Below are 18,800 nucleotides of genomic sequence, written 5' to 3'. Positions count from 1 at the left end.
TATGAGAGAGCTATTTTTTGTCTCCCATAGTCCTGCAAATCATATCTGTAGCTCATTCATAGTAATTACAGCGATGAGAGAAAAATGGTGTGCGCTGAGGTCTGAAATTTTCCAGAAAAGTATGAAAATATATGGTGGAGAGCGTCAGTTAGGCTGGAACTTGATTTTGCTCTAAAGCACCTTGACAAAAAACCGTAAGCCCTAGAAAAATTTTGAAAACATTTTACCGGAGCAGACATTCGTATCTATGTCATGACCGAGTTTGAGACCGATTGCACGATATTTGTGGGCGTGACGGCGATTTCAAAATTTATTTGGGGTCAGAAATTCACTTCATTTTTCACTCTAGCGGAGCGGCAGTTGGTGGCAGTTATGCTCTGCGTTTCGGCAGTTGGAAATTTCGCTCGTTTTTCGCTTTTTACGTCGCCGTCGTAACGCCGATTCCCCATAAAAGTAATAGCTCCAATGCCGGGAACAAGCCGCACGTTTTGATACCACTTTTGTGGGTGGGCTCGCAGCGGTGCGAGCCGCATTCCGGTCTACGGAAGAATAAGTTATAACTAGAAAATTCCTGAAGAAATTTAACCGGGGCCTGCCAAAGTGTGCCCGTCGATTTGACCCAGCGTTCTGATGCTAAACATTAGCATCCATGCTAAAGAAAGCTGCAATGTCATCAATACAATGTGGAGAGTCACAAGCATGTATAGTAAATATGGGTAATAAGTAAGGGAAATAGCTAATACCTCATGCAAGGTAAAAGGCGAATGCTAATGCTCTGCCTTGCTGTGCAAGGCAGAGCCCTAACCTGAGTGTAAAGGATCATGCAGGATAATCTTATTGCACTGCCTACGGAAGTGCACTGGTGGGAAACAGAGAAAAGCTAATTAGCTAATGCTAATGCAGTGTCTTGCTGTGCAAGACAGTGTCCTAACTTGAGAGGAAAAGATAATGCAAGCTAATATCATTGCAGCGCCTGCGGCGCTGCATTAGCCACGGCCGAATCTTAAGGCTTTTATTTGAAATGTTCAGAATGTTTCATTTTAAATAGTCAATGTTATCCCATGTATAACAGTGATTTGGTTAAATCAGACATATAATGGTCAAAAGAGCACTTATTTAATCTAAAAATTCTCAAGGCTTTTATTTTGAATTTTTTTAAAGCTTAATTTAAAATTTCCACACTAATTCCATGTGTAACAATGGTTGGTTAAAAATAGTTATAAAAGGCCCAAAACACAAGCAGCTCTAAAGTCCAGCTTTTTTCTCTGAGTTCTGCCATAGTTAGAACTACAGTGATGCGTTTTTGTAGTCCTAATCAGCTGGCCCCTTTGTGTTCCGTTGCCATGGTAATGGATCCTCTGCCAGCTGTGAGTCAGACAGGGGGAGACTTAATTCTATCAGTTTGAGGCAGCCATTTTCCCTAAAATAGGCATGAGCCAGAAAGGAATCTTAAGGCTTTTATTTTGAAATTTTCATTGAGATTAATTTTAAATGGCCAATCTCATCCCATGTTTAACACTGATTGGGTTAAATCAGTTATATAGTGGTCAAAAGAGCAATTACTTGATGGAAAAATTGTCAAGGCTTTTATTTTGAAATTTACATTAAGCTTAATTTTAATGGTAACACTAATCCCATGTGTAACTATGGAGTTTTGAAATCAGTTCTAAAATTCCCAAAAACCAAGTACTTGTCATGGCCAGCTGATTACTCATCAGTAGTAACTGACAGTTCTGCCATGTTGTAGTTCTGACAATCAGCTATGACCTCTTCTGTAGGCACTGAGTGTTCCGCCATGTTGTAGTTCTAACCTGCAGTCATTGTAGTTCTAAAGAGCAGCTCAGTCCCCCTCAGTAGTAACTGACAGTTCCACCATGTTGTAGTTTTTATATTCACCTATGACCTCTTTTGTAGGCACTGAGTGTTCCGCCATGTTGTAGTTCTAAAGTTCAGAAATTGTAGTTCTAAAGAGCAGCTCAGTCCCCCTCAGTAGTAACTGACAATTCCACCATGTTGTAGTTTTTATATTCACCTATGACCTATTCTGTAGGCAGTGAGTGTTCCGCCATGTTGTAGTTCTAACGTTCAGAAATTGTAGTTCTAAAGAGCAGCTCATTCCTCCTCAGTAGTAACTGACAGTTCCACTATGTTGTAGTTTTTATATTCACCTATGACCTCTTCTGTAGGCACTGAGTGTTCTGCCATGTTGTAGTTCTACCCTTCAGGAATTGTAGTTCTAAAGAAGAGGTCAACTGTCATGTCAGTGTGACACACAAGGAGAGACTTAATTCTAAATGCTTGAAGAAGTTAGTTTTTCTGACAGGCCTGAGAGAAATATTCAAGGTTTTATTTGAAATTTTCATTAAGCTTAATTTAAAGTTTCCACACAAATACTGTGTGTAATAATGGCTGCTTAAAATAAGTTATAAAAAGCCCAAACACAATGTAATTCTAAAGGCCAGCTCATTCCTCCTCAGCAGTAACTGACAGTTCCACCATGTTGTAATTTTTATATTCACCTATGACCTCTTCTGTAGGCACTGAGTGTTCCGCCATGTTGTAGTTCTAACCTTCAGGAATTGTAGTTCTAAAGAGGAGGTCAACTGTCATGTCAGTGTGACACACAAGGAGACTTAATTCTAAATGCTTGAAGAAGTTAGTTTTTCTGACAGGCCTGAGAGAAATATTCAAGGTTTTATTTTGAAATTTTCATTAAGCTTCATTTTAAATGTCCAAAATAATCCAAAGTTTAACAGTGGTTTTGTTAAAAAAGTCACATAATGCCCAAGAGAGCAATTACGTGATATAAAAGAATCTCAGGGCTTTTATTTTGAAATTTTCATTCAGCTTAATTTAAAATTGACACACAAATACTGTGTGTAACAATGGTTGGTTAAAATCAGTGATAAAAAGCCCAAACACAATGTAATTCTAAAGGCCAGCTCATTCCTCCTCAGCAGTAACTGACAGTTCCGCCATGTTGTAGTTCTGACAATCAGCTCTGACCTCTTTTGTAGGCACTGAGTGTTCCGCCATGTTGTAGTTCTAACCTGCAGTCATTGTAGTTCTAAAGAGGTCAACTGTCATGTGTGAGGCAGAGACAGATTTCTATCTTTGTGAGACAGCTCAGTCAGTTATAATGGAAAAAGCAGCCCGAACAACTCCTTGCCATTCGGGAACCGTGATACGTATCGGAAAACCGTTTGAAGCATATGAGAGAGCTATTTTTTGTCTCCGATAGTCCTGCAAATTATATCTGTAGCTCATTCATAGTAATTACAGCGATGAGAGAAAAATGGTGTGCGCTGAGGTCTGAAATTTTCCAGAAAAGTATGAAAATATATGGTGGAGAGCGTCAGTTAGGCTGGAACTTGATTTTGCTCTAAAGCACCTTGACAAAAAACCGTAAGCCCTAGAAAAATTTTGAAAACATTTTACCGGAGCAGACATTCGTATCTATGTCATGACCGAGTTTGAGACCGATTGCACGATATTTGTGGGCGTGACGGCGATTTCAAAATTTATTTGGGTCAGAAATTCACTTCATTTTTCACTCTAGCGGAGCGGCAGTTGGTGGCAGTTATGCTCTGCGTTTCGGCAGTTGGAAATTTCGCTCGTTTTTCGCTTTTTACGTCGCCGTCGTAACGCCGATTCCCCATAAAAGTAATAGCTCCAATGCCGGGAACAAGCCGCACGTTTTGATACCACTTTTGTGGGTGGGCTCGCAGCGGTGCGAGCCGCATTCCGGTCTACGGAAGAATAAGTTATAACTAGAAAATTCCTGAAGAAATTTAACCGGGGCCTGCCAAAGTGTGCCCGTCGATTTTGACCCAGCGTTCTGATGCTAAACATTAGCATCCATGCTAAAGAAAGCTGCAATGTCATCAATACAATGTGGAGAGTCACAAGCATGTATAGTAAATATGGTTAATAAGTAAGGGAAATAGCTAATACCTCATGCAAGGTAAAAGGCTAATGCTAATGCTCTGCCTTGCTGTGCAAGGCAGAGCCCTAACCTGAGTGTAAAGGATCATGGAGGATAATCTTATTGCACTGCCTACGGCAGTGCACTGGTGGGAAACAGAGAAATGCTAATTAGCTAATGCTAATGCACTGTCTTGCTGTGCAAGACAGTGTCCTAACTTGAGAGGAAAAGATAATGCAAGCTAATATCATTGCAGCGCCTGCGGCGCTGCATTAGCCACGGCCGAATCTTAAGGCTTTTATTTTGAAATGTTCAGAATGTTTCATTTTAAATAGTCAATGTAATCCCATGTATAACAGTGATTTGGTTAAATCAGACATATAATGGTCAAAAGAGCACTTATTTAATCTAAAAATTCTCAAGGCTTTTATTTTGAATTTTTTTTAAAGCTTAATTTAAAATTTCCACACTAATTCCATGTGTAACAATGGTTGGTTAAAAATAGTTATAAAAGGCCCAAAACACAAGCAGCTCTAAAGTCCAGCTTTTTTCTCTGAGTTCTGCCATAGTTAGAACTACAGTGATGCGTTTTTGTAGTCCTAATCAGCTGGCCCCTTTGTGTTCCGTTGCCATGGTAATGGATCCTCTGCCAGCTGTGAGTCAGACAGGGGGAGACTTAATTCTATCAGTTTGAGGCAGCCATTTTGCCTAAAATAGGCATGAGCCAGAAAGGAATCTTAAGGCTTTTATTTTGAAATTTTCATTGAGATTAATTTTAAATGGCCAATCTCATCCCATGTTTAACACTGATTGGGTTAAATCAGTTATATAGTGGTCAAAAGAGCAATTACTTGATGGAAAAATTGTCAAGGCTTTTATTTTGAAATTTACATTAAGCTTAATTTTAATGGTAACACTAATCCCATGTGTAACTATGGAGTTTTGAAATCAGTTCTAAAATTCCCAAAAACCAAGTACTTGTCATGGCCAGCTCATTCCTCCTCAGCAGTAACTGACAGTTCCGCCATGTTGTAGTTCTGACAATCAGCTCTGACCTCTTTTGTAGGCACTGAGTGTTCCGCCATGTTGTAGTTCTAACCTGCAGTCATTGTAGTTCTAAAGAGCAGCTCAGTCCCCCTCAGTAGTAACTGACAGTTCCACCATGTTGTAGTTATTATATTCACCTATGACCTCTTCTGTAGGCACTGAGTGTTCTGCCATGTTGTAGTTCTAACCTTCAGGAATTGTAGTTCTAAAGAGCAGCTCAGTCCTCCTCAGTAGTAACTGACAGTTCCACCATGTTGTAGTTTTTATATTCACCTATGACCTCTTCTGTAGGCACTGAGTGTTCTGCCATGTTGTAGTTCTAACCTTCAGGAATTGTAGTTCTAAAGAGGAGGTCAACTGTCATGTCAGTGTGACACAAAAGGAGAGACTTAATTCTAAATGCTTGAAGAAGTTAGTTTTTCTGACAGGCCTGAGAGAAATATTCAAGGTTTTATTTTGAAATTTTCATTAAGCTTAATTTAAAGTTTCCACACAAAAACTGTGTGTAATAATGGCTGCTTAAAATAAGTTATAAAAAGCCCAAACACAATGTAATTCTAAAGGCCAGCTCATTCCTCCTCAGCAGTAACTGACAGTTCCACCATGTTGTAGTTTTTATATTCACCTATGACCTCTTCTGTAGGCACTGAGTGTTCTGCCATGTTGTAGTTCTAACCTTCAGGAATTGTAGTTCTAAAGAGGAGGTCAACTGTCATGTCAGTGTGACACAAAAGGAGAGACTTAATTCTAAGTGCTTGAAGAAGTTAGTTTTTCTGACAGGCCTGAGAGAAATATTCAAGGTTTTATTTCGAAATTTTTATTAAGCTTAATTTAAAATTGCCAAACTAATCCTGTCTGTAACAATGGTTGCTTACAATCAGTTATAAAAACCCAAACACAATGTAATTCTAAAGGCCAGCTCATTCCTCCTCAGTAGTAACTGACAGTTCCGCCATGTTGTAGTTCTGACAATCAGCTCTGGCCTATTTTGTAGGCACTGAGTGTTCCGCCATGTTGTAGTTCTAACCTTCAGGAATTGTAGTTCTAAAGAGGTCAACAGTCATGTGTGTGAGGCAGAGACAGATTTCTATCTTTGTGAGACAGCACAGTCAGTTATAATGGAAAAAGCAGCCCGAACAACTCCTTGCCGTTCGGAAACCGTGATACGTATCGGAAAACCGTTTGAAGCGTATGAGAGAGCTATTTTTTGTCTCCCATAGTCCTGCAAATCATATCTGTAGCTCATTCATAGTAATTACAGCGATGAGAGAAAAATGGTGTGCGCTGAGGTCTGAAATTTTCCAGAAAAGTATGAAAATATATGGTGGAGAGCGTCAGTTAGGCTGGAACTTGATTTTGCTCTAAAGCACCTTGACAAAAAACCGTAAGCCCTAGAAAAATTTTGAAAACATTTTACCGGAGCAGACATTCGTATCTATGTCATGACCGAGTTTGAGACCGATTGCACGATATTTGTGGGCGTGACGGCGATTTCAAAATTTATTTGGGGTCAGAAATTCACTTCATTTTTCACTCTAGCGGAGCGGCAGTTGGTGGCAGTTATGCTCTGCGTTTCGGCAGTTGGAAATTTCGCTCGTTTTTCGCTTTTTACGTCGCCGTCGTAACGCCGATTCCCCATAAAAGTAATAGCTCCAATGCCGGGAACAAGCCGCACGTTTTGATACCACTTTTGTGGGTGGGCTCGCAGCGGTGCGAGCCGCATTCCGGTCTACGGAAGAATAAGTTATAATAATAATAATAAAGAGACATTCTATTGGGTGAAGATTAATAGGTGCCTGCCATGCAATGCATGGAGGCAGTGACTGACTTGCTTCGCAAGTCAGTCACTGCTCTCCTTATGCATTGCTATGGGCAGGCCCCAATAATAATAATAAAGAGACATTCTATTGGGTGAAGATTAATAGGTGCCTGCCATGCAATGCATGGAGGCAGTGACTGACTTGCTTCGCAAGTCAGTCACTGCTCTCCTTATGCATTGCTATGGGCAGGCCCCAATAATAATAATAAAGAGACATTCTATTGGGTGAAGATTAATAGGTGCCTGCCATGCAATGCATGGAGGCAGTGACTGACTTGCTTCGCAAGTCAGTCACTGCTCTCCTTATGCATTGCTATGGGCAGGCCCCAATAAAGACAGAGACATTCTATTGGGTGTAGAATAATAGGTGCCTGCCATGCAATGCATGGAGGCAGTTACTGACTTGCTTTGCAAGTCAGTAACTGCTCTCCTTATGCATTGCTATGGGCAGGCCCCAATAATAAAGAGGCATTCTATTAGGTGTAGATTAATAGGTGCCTGCCATGCAATGCATGGAGGCAGTTACTGACTTGCTTCGCAAGTCAGTAACTGCTCTCCTTATGCATTGCTATGGGCAGGCCCCAATAATAAAGAAGCGTTCTATTGGGTGAAGATTAATAGGTGCCTGCCATGCAATGCATGGAGGCAGTGACTGACTTGCTTCGCAAGTCAGTCACTGCTCTCCTTATGCATTGCTATGGGCAGGCCCCAATAAAGACAGAGACATTCTATTGGGTGTAGAATAATAGGTGCCTGCCATGCAATGCATGGAGGCAGTTACTGACTTGCTTCGCAAGTCAGTAACTGCTCTCCTTATGCATTGCTATGGGCAGGCCCCAATAAAGAAGCGTTCTATTGGGTGAAGATTAATAGGTGCCTGCCATGCAATGCATGGAGGCAGTGACTGACTTGCTTCGCAAGTCAGTCACTGCTCTCCTTATGCATTGCTATGGGCAGGCCCCAATAATAATTTATGGCGAAGATGTCTGTGTTTTTGTGTGACATGATACCTACTGCAATAAGATACATTTATTTCAATGCTTTTTTAAACATATTTTCACCAACTGTGCCAAAAAATGATGAGGACATTCAATAGTCAATCAATAAAAATATTACAGTTTTCAAATGCATACAAAGATCATGATATTATGAAAATTTAAATCACAGATATGGATTGCAGAATACATGGAATATATTATGCAATGCTGTAAAGTAACATATCTAGCAATGCTGTAGTATGTGAATATATAATGTAAGGTATATTTTACCCAGTGCAGGGTGAGCTGGGCTCAGATCCATGTCCACAAGTAGCTTTGGTTAAGTTGTCAGACACTGAGTCCAAGTTCAAGTACAGAGATGGCTTTTTGATAGACAGTGGCTGCAAAAGACAATTAATAAATGCTGAAAACTTAAATAATTCATCATCATTAGAGATGCACAGAGACATTAGCTGGTGAGTGAAATCTAACAGTTTTCAGCCCGGACCGTTTATCAAATTAATTTAAAAAAAAAAAAATATTTTTTCTAATGAACATATCAGACCTAAGAGTTACCACACTATGGTAGCAACAACCATCTGTGGTGAGAATGTTGTGGCTTAATGAAGAATCAAAGTTAGCTGTTTTCAATATCAGTGAGGTGTGAAATTTTTTTTTACCTCAGCACAGACTGGAGTCTGGCAAAGATGCTGGTTTTTGTTTGTTTTTGAGTAGGGATGCACACTATCAGGAAAATATTTCAAAAATGTGGTGACACCACTGATTATAATTAATGTACATTTCTACTTTCTATTCCTACAACATTTTCCTGACTGACATAAAGAGTGTGAATGCATGACACTTAAAATTTAGCAAGTTCCTAAATATAGTGTCCAAGCAGTCCATTACCACTGGGATATAGCACAGACTGACAATGCGTTGGCAAATGTGATTCTGTGCACAGTGCAGCTCTACTTTTTACGCTTCTGTTTGCTTTTTTGCGGAATGGAAAAGAAGTTTGGAAATGTTGGGAATCTCACAAGAGACAAGAATTAAGGTCAGCTGGGAATACACATGAAGCCGCTGTTTGTGTTATACTAACTATGCTGTTCACTATTATGAGATAATGAAGATTAATAGAAAAACTCTGTCAATGTCAAACAAATACTTACTGGGGAGGAAGAACCGATCTTCTCCATGTACTCAATTTCATAGTCCTGGACTGAAGTAGACAATGAAACAAAACCAAGAGTTAGAACCAGAATATGAGGTGGAAAACCACAGTGACTCGTGTTTAGGTCTGTCTGATGGTGACCAGAGACTGAACCAGCACTGTCTGCTCTCTGTTTCATCTACGACCCAGATGGGTTGAACCAGACAGCCTCTGGGAGGAGGTGGGTCTTTTGGTGGTCAGAGGGCAGTAGAGAACTGGGCCAGCCCTTTTATTTATTTATTTATTTATCTATTTTTTTTACTACTAAAAGAAAAGTCAATACACTACTGCTCTATGAATGGATAAAGTATAAAAATAACTGGCTCCTTTACATGAGCATCCATCCAAACAAAGCTTTGAATTTCACTGAATAGCTGTACAAGTGTGGTACACTTTGATGTTGCATGAACACAGGTGCCTGAGGAAGACAAAAAAAAAATAAAAATTAGACAGTAATGCCAAACCTGGATTCTCCTGAGGGAGACTGTTCTCATTCACGAAAGTCGTAACGTCGCAGGGCTGCGGGAAGTCTTGGTGGTCAGTGTTTAAATCTTGGTCCACCTCCTGGCGGACCGCCCACTTATGACCAGTGGAGGAGGCCAGCTTCTCCTCATCTGTGGCGTGATCATCCTGTTGATGAAGGGACGAAGATTCATCTGCAGAAGTGGGATCCTGCAAGAAAATGGCAAAGAGGAAAACTCTAAAATCAGCTGGAACTTTAAAAGTGAGAAAGAACCCCAAAAGAGAGCAAATCAAACACACCTGGGATGCGTCAGACAACGGGGATTTCTTTGGTGACCTCTTCACTCTGAAAGTATTACTGAGGGAAAAAAAGACAACAAAACATAAATCATTAAAATCCATTTGAAAAACAACACAATGTTAGATTTGGCATCTACGGTCTTAAACTTAATATTGTTCACTGGTGAAATTCCAAGTACTCTGGATGGAAAGTGTCTTTCTTCACATGAAAGGACGACAACATTACTTCCTGAGAAACAACTGAATTCACTGTGTCAGAATTACAGCTCAGACAAGATGAATAATTAATATGAATTCTAATTTTAAATATTACAAAAACCTCTGCAGAGAAACAAAACATTTTATATACCTGAGTAGATGATTGCACAAAAGTTAATGTGTATTAGCTGTTAAAGGTATGTTTATATAAATTAAGTCTTCCATAGCAATAACTAAAAATGAACACAAGGGGGAGCTCAAGCACTGTTAACATTTCTAGAAAAGCTCCAGTTCTTTCACAGTAAAATGATGCTGGATTTTTCCCCATCTGTTTTGTTGAAGGACTAAAATATTTATCATTTGAGAGAATTGTAACTCAAAAGGCTTTGTTTGCAACATAGTGATTGAAAGGCAGAGGGCTTTGTATGAAAAGAAAAAAAATGTCTTCTTGGTTATGCAGCAAAGTTTGAGGAGGGATTTTTAGCATCACATCTTGAACATAAAAAAAACATGTTTCACATTAAGTGCTGTCTTTTAGATAAAAGGATGCCTGATCAGCATTTTACAGGCAAAAGCAGTCAAGAGTCTTTCTCTGTCTTACTCTTATTATGCTTATGTGTCACTGTTAGACTAATTTCTGGGGATATCTTCATCTCTGGTCTCCCTTCACTGCATTCACTATCCTGGAAATGAATTAAATATCACCTCCAGGACACTTGGGAGAACTTAAGATAAGCTTGTTGTTACCTTTTAGAATGAAAAGGTAACGCCTTTTTTACATGTTTCAGAGTGAGCTTATTCTACCAGAGTAAATTATGAAAGTATTGAACTTTTTTCACATATCTTCACCAGGAGTGCTAAAAATATCTGTTCCTGCCTTTATAAATAAAGCTTATTTCTGACACAGAGTTTTAGAAAGAATTAAAAAGGTAACTAAAAATATGTGTCCTCATATATGACTTTAAATTCAAATTCATTAATTAGATAGTAGGTCCAAAGAATGATGATGTAGCTGTTAATACGATGGGGAACAACATGCTGCTTTTTAAGATGGGGTTTAGGGTCAGAAAGGGAGGATGGCTGTATTGACCCTCTACTTACAACAGACAACAAAGAGAGGACACACCCCTGGACTTCCTGTGATATATGAGAATACACAAACACAGGTGACAGAGAGACAGACAGAGGACACTGGCATAACAAACACAAACTAGGAGTGTGGACTCTTCCAGAGAACCATGTGAACTTACGATTTTAAGGGAGTTTTCTTCTTCTTAGCCGGTTTGTTTTGGTTCTGGTCCTCCAGTTCCCCAATGTTGTCATTGTCATTTTCGTTATCATAGTCATTGGATGACGTTTCGAAAGAAGCAGGCACCCTGGGAGGTGAGGCGGCCATTTTGTTGGAGGATTTAAAAGGGTTTGTAGACTCATCTGTGTTGTTTGGGTCAAAGCTGTATGATGGCCTGGATAAGGTGGGGGAGTTAGACATACTTTTCTTTGAAGAAAATGGATTGAAGTTTGGGTCATCCCACTTGTCGGGTTCAATGTTGTACGATACTTTAGGAATGGGGATTTCATCCGATCCATTGTAGGCTGCAGGCGGGTTGTTGTCCAGCTGCTCCATCTGTTGTGGAGCCACTTTTTTCAGCCCCAGCTTTGGTTTTCTGGATAGCATCTTGCCAGGAGGCTTCTTGCCCAATTTCTTAGGTGGAGGCAAGGCCTGCTGTGGCACCTCGCAGCTTTCCTCAGAGTAGTCAAACTCCAGCCTTACTGGCTGACGCTTAGGTAGAATGGGTTGCTCCTCGGGATTGGTGGAAAGTTCTTCCAGAGGGGCGGTGGCAGTATGTTGATGTGGTTCTGTGGCAGGTACAGGGGGGCTCAGAGGAGGACTAGCTGCAGGGCCATACACAGGACCCTTGCGACCCACAACTGGAGAATTGGTGATTTTGCTACCTCCAGTGCTGAAGGGGTTAATGCTCTCAAAGTTTTCTGGATCCCATTTGTATGAGGCACAGGGTGGGATTGGAGAGTTGTCTTTGTCTGCTATGCTCTCTGCAAGAGGGGTTTCTTCCTGGCACAAGGGTAAGGCAGGGACCCCTTTGCTTTCCTCTTGGCAGGTTTGATTGGTTTCCTCTAGGAGAGGAGGCGGAGTTTCAACACGGCTCTTCCTGGTTTTTCTGAGAGTGCCTCCGGGACTGGGAGTTGCAGAGCCAACCTCTGAATCCTCCTGAGTCAGGAGAGGGCTAGCTGTCCGAGGCTTTGCCCGCTTTGTGGTTTCAGGGGTGCTGCTAGAGGAGGCTGGCTTTGCGCTGTCAGGGTTGGAGTTTTGTCTGAGGAAGGGCTTCTTCTTCACCGATCCTGGACTAACTTTCTTAGGTCTCCGGAGCTTTCCCGGGGTGTTCTCGGTGCCAACGCTGAAGGACTCGGAGTGCTGACGGAAAGCTCCAGAGGCTGATCCTTCCAGCAAACTGGAGCTATCGAGCTCCCCCCCCTGGAGGCTGAGAGAGCGAGTCAGAGTGTGACCCGTCGGCTCAACAGCAAAAACGTCGAAGTTATACGTCCCGCTTGCAGCAATGGGTTTGTTCTCATCAAAAGCAATGGATGGGGACCGACAAGGTGCATCGGTTGCAGTGATGTCTAAACTAAGATCACCTTCAGAGCTGTTAACACCTGCAAAACATTAAAATAAGATTAATCTGCACCAGAAATATCACCCTATACAGGAAAATGACTTCACGTAACATCCACACAGAGAAACAGGAATCATTTTATGAAATATTCCTGGTTATGTGGAAAAGATGGTTGTTCGAGTAAGAAAGCATGGTTGGTCAACCTACCTTAAAAGAGTATTTGCATTTTGCCACATTTCCACTACAGACTTCAGACTAATTATTAAATAATGTTCACTTCAGTTTAATCTCAGTATAAACGCAGCTGTTCTATGAAGGTTTCAGAAGTTTGTTAGAGAACAAACAGCATCATGAAGACCAAGGAACACATCAAACAGGTCAGGGATGATGTTGTGCAGTTGTTTTTAGCAGAGATAAAACTTTGGGTTTTATCCCAAAGTCTGAGCATGTCACAGAGCTCTCTGTTCAATTAATCCAATATATTTAAAAAAATTGAAAGAATGTGGCTCAGTTCCAAACCTCCAAAAACATTTCAGTCCAACTAAACCAACAGGCTGGACAGGAACAGCACTGACCAGTGAAGCAGCCATAGCACACTTATAAGATTTTTTTTTTATTTTTTAAGAAATGTGAAAGTCATCTAAAATTGACTTTCACAATCAATTTTGCGATAGAAATTGAAGTTATATAAACGTCATACTTTGACATGTATGTAACGACAATTTAGTTTAATTGTCTGTAAACAGACCAGAAGGTTTCAAGCGATTTTTAACCCATACTGTTTGGAAGTGCAGTTCAGCTTCCCACCACTAGAGGACGCAAGGATCTTTTCAATAACAACAGTTGAAGCAGGCGCGCTTCTATCTCAGCATCTCCTACTGTACCTTTGTCATCAGATTCCAGCAGCTCTCTTTGGGGTTCAGCAGGAGAAACAGCTTTCACTGGAGTTGTAGATTCAGGAGTTTCAAAAGCACCATCAGAGTCTGAGCTCCTAAAACAAAAGTTACACCTGACATCAATAAGGCTGCAAAATATTTAAAGACCATATCAAAAAGATTAAGCAAGAGTTTCACAAAAGGCCCATTTATTTTCCAGGTAACCATTGATTGAATGAATAAATGGGTGAATAAATAATTTATTTAAAAACAAAAACAGAGAGAACCTAAATGTTACTCAAAAGACTGAGCAGATGTTCTGGCATCCAGTCATTAGCTGCCTTTATGTGAGCACTAATATTTTAAAATTGATTCTGAACTGTACAAGAACACAGTGTACAAGTATATTCTAATAAATTATCATATCGATGAATTTAAGATCTATATCAGCCAAGTCCTTCATTAGAATGGTGGACATCCTAAAAAAAAAAATGGCATGACTTAAAAGACATGTACAATTGACTATTGTCTGACTGAATGGTAACCACTAAGTAAATAAAGTGAAAATAAAAATGAACAAAGTACTGGACCTTGGAGGACTTGTCGGTGTAAAAAGCTTTAATAAAATGCAACTTTTATGTGAAACCTAAAAGGAAAACTCGTTCAGACCAGCCAATGTTCAAGCTAATGGAGTGATGTTAACGCTACGTTACGCAGCACCAAATGCTGGACTGAGGTCGTGAAGACAAGCATAAAACAATTTCCAATGCTGGAAAACAAAAAGGTTGTCGTAACTTTAATCAGTCAAATGCTACAATGGACAATGTTATTCAGATGCTTAATCAGAATTTTCAAAAGATAAATATTAGAGGGTTTTTATTTTTGAACAGAAAAAAAGAGCATCTGAGAAATATTCCAATAAATGTGGTTTATGAATTACATCAATTATAGTAAGGGTTTCTGTTTTCATATCATGCTGGACTTCATTGGCAGAAATGAAAAAAGCTAAATCTGCAGAAGGGTATGAGATACCAACACACCAGAGACACATTTCACTACACAAACACATACACCTCCATCCATCTCAGGGTACAAAGACTTTGTGTTAGAGAATATAGCGAGAAACACAGAAAATCAATGGAAGTGGAGCTCATAGATTAACAACACCACTACGCATCAGTTCAGAGCATCATTTCATGGCATGCAGCCCGAGCCCGTCTCACCTCTGTCTGGCTGCCTCCCCGGCAGCCTTTAATAAATTATTATGACGAGAACCCCACGAGAGACGCTGCAGGAGCCCCAGAGTCGGATCAGAACCCGGGCTGTTCCCGTCTCCTGCCCCTCCCAGAAGCGTATCCCAGCCCCATCGGGCCCACTGCAGAGGAGACAGAGCCTGCCACGTACTCACTGCCATGGCTACCAACAGTCTGCACTGCGATGCTACCGGCAACCAGGTGCAGCAACACTTCTTCCTCCAAAGATGATGCTCCAAGATCTTCGTTCCCTTTTTGCTGCCTGATGTTCAGATTTACCTGTTTTAGGTCAGCTTACTCTGCTTCTCTCTTTGTCATCAGCCACCATCAGCCTGTCCCCTCACCACACAAGTAGTGGATGCAGAATGAAAAAGATCTTCTCTCTCTCTGCCTCTCTCTCTCCCTCATGCTCTCTCTCTCTGCACCCCTCTCTTTTTGATCAATGGAAAACACAGTCTAGCGTTTATGAAATTTTCATTCAGACATTTAAGTATTAGACACCAAGAATCATGGGTTAAATTCTGAAACTGTACCGACATGATGATGATTTCATCAAATTAATAACAGTTCATTGATCAAAAAGAACAAAAGAGCCAATTAAGACAACAAAACACCATCAGCATAACAACACAAAGCACCATAACTAGGTGCTTCTCTGACACCTCGTCATGGAAGCATGTCATCGTCACAGAGCAGGGGGGGGAAAAAAATGTCGAAGAACAGCAGAGCAATAATCATAAGTTAGCTTTTGTTTCAGACCCAGCTGAGCAGTACATGAAGGCTGAAGAGAAGGACCATTCATCAAAAACTAATTTAGAAAATGTAAGCCAGCTCACTCTGTGAATGTACATCTTTCAGTGTTTTGGACTGTTTTCCCAGTTATGACATGCATCAGACATATATCAAAAAGACTGCAACAGAAAGAAATAATCATTCATGTCCAATTGCCCAAAACAAAATGGTCGTAATACAGTCTGATCTGTTTCAGTACCTTTTCACATATAGCTAATACATTACACAAATTACTATTATAGTTATTGCTATAATTGTCATTATTATAATTATTATATTTTCCCCTTATTACTATTATTTTAGCAGTTTTGTTTTTTTTACGTAATTTAACTTAGCAGTTACTAAATATTATAACTAAATATGTTAAGCTATGCATAAGCTTTTTGTCACTGCTTGCATTGTAGTTGTAGCTGTAAATATTTCAAAGGTTATGGTGAGTTATTAGTGAAGAAATCAGAGCTAAGTTTAGCAGATAACATTAAGATGACGGCAAACAATGTGTTTCTATGGTAACCAGAGAAATGGATGCTATTCTAACCATATTCCTCAAAAAGGAAGAGAAACATTGAATGCACAAAATTCCACACTGTTAAGTCAGGTAAATTTTAGGGAAGGTAATTAAATTGTAAAGCATAAATTTCTGCCTTCTGTGCAGACAGATTTTACACAGAAGGCATATGGCTCAATAGTCTGGTTGAGGGGGTGAATATAAACAAAGAGAGCAGCTTTTCATAGCCCTCTCTGATAGGCTGAGGAGCCTGCCTGGAGACAGGATGCTTTGCGGAGCCAGGCAGAAACACACAGACTGTCAAACAGCCAGACATGTCTGCTGCCGGCAACACCGTCTGATGCCGTCTGCCTAAACAGCTTCTAGTGCCCGAGGAAAGCCTGTGGGTAAAACAGGTAGCCATAAAACCAAACAAAACACTGAATTAGTCTTTAAATGTGATTAAAAGATAAAAGAAGATGGAAGCAGACTGATTGATAAATAGGGGGGATTGGAGGGTCAGCATATTACGGGGTATTTAAGGGACAATACTAATACGGGATCAAGGTAAAATATGGTAGTTTCTCTGAAAAAAATGAGAGACCTGACAGGTATGAGCTTCCCTTCAGCTTCACCTTTTCCTTTGTAGTTCAATATTTCTGTCTTAGCTTGCTAATTTAACGCTGGAGTTTTCAATGGTTGGGATTTATTGTTAGAACATTTTTAAAAAATAGAAGTGTGACGAAAGATCAGGGAGAAAATTGTATAGTTGACATGCTGAAAACAAACCAGCAGAGGGAGCCCCTGTGTTTTCTGACAAGAAATGAATGAATATTCATAAACTGTACCGCACACTAGCAAGAAGTCTGAACAGTCTCTATGTAGGTTTAGAACATGCTTCGCTATCCACAAATTTTCATGTTTTTTAAAGCGGTTTATGTTGTCAGCTGGCACAAAACAGTGCAAAATTGAAGAAACATTTAATAAAAAATATTTAAATATTTAAAAATAAAAATCTGAAACATGTGGCTTGCATTTGTATTCATCCCCTCTGAGTCTATCTTGCTTGTACTGAACTGCAGCTCCAAGTGCTTTGGGGTTTGCAGCTACCAGCTTTGCAAAATGCCTGCAGACTGAAATGCTTGAAATAAAAATGCTAAATACCTTAAGCTCAGTCAGGATGTCTGGGTTGTTCTAAAACACAGATGTGCTTTAATTGTAACTATTTTATTGCAATTCTAAGTTTATAGCCGAATCACATCTGGAGTCTCACATATTTTTCAGCCTCTGATTGGTTTTGTTTCGGGCTGAATTTAGTACCATCCCTCTTACTATAAACTGTTTTTTTCCTAAACACTTGAATTTGCACTTTTTGTTGTTGTTGTTGTTTTGTTTTTTTTATTTAGTCAAAACATTCGGTGTTGGTCTCATCACATCAGAGCACCTTTTCTCAATATATTCACCACATTCTTGTTTCTCACGTGGTTTGTAATGAACTGGACATTTTATGACTCCCCCCCTCCAACAACTGCTTTCTCATTGCTAGAGTAGATTATTTTGGGGGTATCAGAGTAAAGAGGGGGGAATATGAATGCAGATTTTAACAATGTGACTTTGTGTTGATCTCATAAAATCCAGCTCAGCCGGTATACATTCGATCACAAAGAGCAACTGAAGGTAGTGAGTGTGCTTTAATTCAGGTTCCAACCAAAGTTTGTGTCAAATATTGATATTTGATTAAAAATATGATCCACAAAGATAATTTAATTCCAAAGCCACGAGTTTGAATTTTTTATAGCACCCCCAAATTATTTTAAAAAAATATATTTTTTAAATGATTAAATTCAAATTAGCATAAATTGATATCTACAGGAAGAAGCCTTACAGAAACTGCGAGACCATCAAATATTTTTTTCTTCTTTCTAAAGGAATAATAAAGAATTCATCTTCTTGTTTTCTTCATTTCACTTCACCGTTGAGCACCAGAGTGTCTGAGATGTGGAGCACTGATCCACTCCTGAGTTATCCTCCAACCCCCCCACACAGCGTGTTCTATTTCAACACCGTCACCGACGTCAGCTCCCAGCGAGGCAGTAGCGTCCTCCTTTTACCAGAACAAAAACACATCACCCCACCAGTCTCCCTGTGCCACCTGACTCACTGCTTCTCAGGGACTCCTCTGTAAGCACTGTTATGGTTTTTCTGTAGCTACTATGCAGTATTGGCAACTGAAGAACGTGCATGTGCGTCCACACGTGTTTAGATTGTCTTATTTACATCACAAAATCAAGTCAGACTAGCATTTAAATGCTTGTTGTTTTTTTAATAGCTAAGACTGTTTATTACTGGAGGAAACACAATACAAAAAAAACAAAAGTAATGCTTTCTCCAACGTCTTAATCTAGAAAATTGCATCACCTGGCAGCTATAGTGAACATCTATGCAGCATAAAAAAAACCATGAATGAATAAAAAAAACATCAAGTGACACAATTTTGAGTTTTTGACCCTTCCAATCAGACCAATACAAATGTCAATAATTCCAAACTTACATGTGCTCTTGAGATAGAGAGCGCGTCTGTCCTTGCTCCATGGACTCGTTGGCTCCCATCCTTGACTATCTCTGCCCACCCTGGTCCCCACCCCTGCCTGCACCTGCTGCCCAGCCACCAACCACATCCACCTGCTACCTCTAAAGCTCCCTCTCCTTGTAGGCTTGCAGAGCGGGCAGCCTGTGTCAGAGGAGGCGAGCGCACCGTGCTGCAGTGCAGAGGATGAGAGCGGGCTCCTTGCATTAGGGAGCGAAACAGTGGCGGATGATTT

The 18,800-nt window shown here is 40.2% G+C and overlaps 1 protein-coding gene across 8 annotated transcripts in view; it reads right to left on the bottom strand.

Moving 5' to 3' along the window:
- tacc2 (transforming, acidic coiled-coil containing protein 2) overlaps positions 1-18,800 on the bottom strand; it is a 176,072-nt gene that overhangs the window by 123,241 nt on the left and 34,031 nt on the right. For all 8 annotated transcript variants that reach the window (XM_055029382.1, XM_055029386.1, XM_055029387.1 and 5 more), the window contains 6 exons: positions 13,456-13,562; positions 11,192-12,611; positions 9,744-9,801; positions 9,446-9,653; positions 8,941-8,990; positions 8,060-8,169 (listed from right to left, as the gene is read on the bottom strand). In XM_055029382.1, the coding sequence (XP_054885357.1) occupies positions 8,060-8,169; positions 8,941-8,990; positions 9,446-9,653; positions 9,744-9,801; positions 11,192-12,611; positions 13,456-13,562 (1,953 nt within the window). The remainder of the gene's footprint in view (positions 1-8,059; positions 8,170-8,940; positions 8,991-9,445; positions 9,654-9,743; positions 9,802-11,191; positions 12,612-13,455; positions 13,563-18,800) is intronic.

Source organism: Poeciliopsis prolifica, unplaced genomic scaffold, assembly GCF_027474105.1.
Source record: "Poeciliopsis prolifica strain line A6 unplaced genomic scaffold, Auburn_PproV2 SCAFFOLD005, whole genome shotgun sequence".
NCBI lineage: Eukaryota > Metazoa > Chordata > Actinopteri > Cyprinodontiformes > Poeciliidae > Poeciliopsis > Poeciliopsis prolifica.
This window is presented reverse-complemented; position numbering and strand designations above follow the sequence as displayed.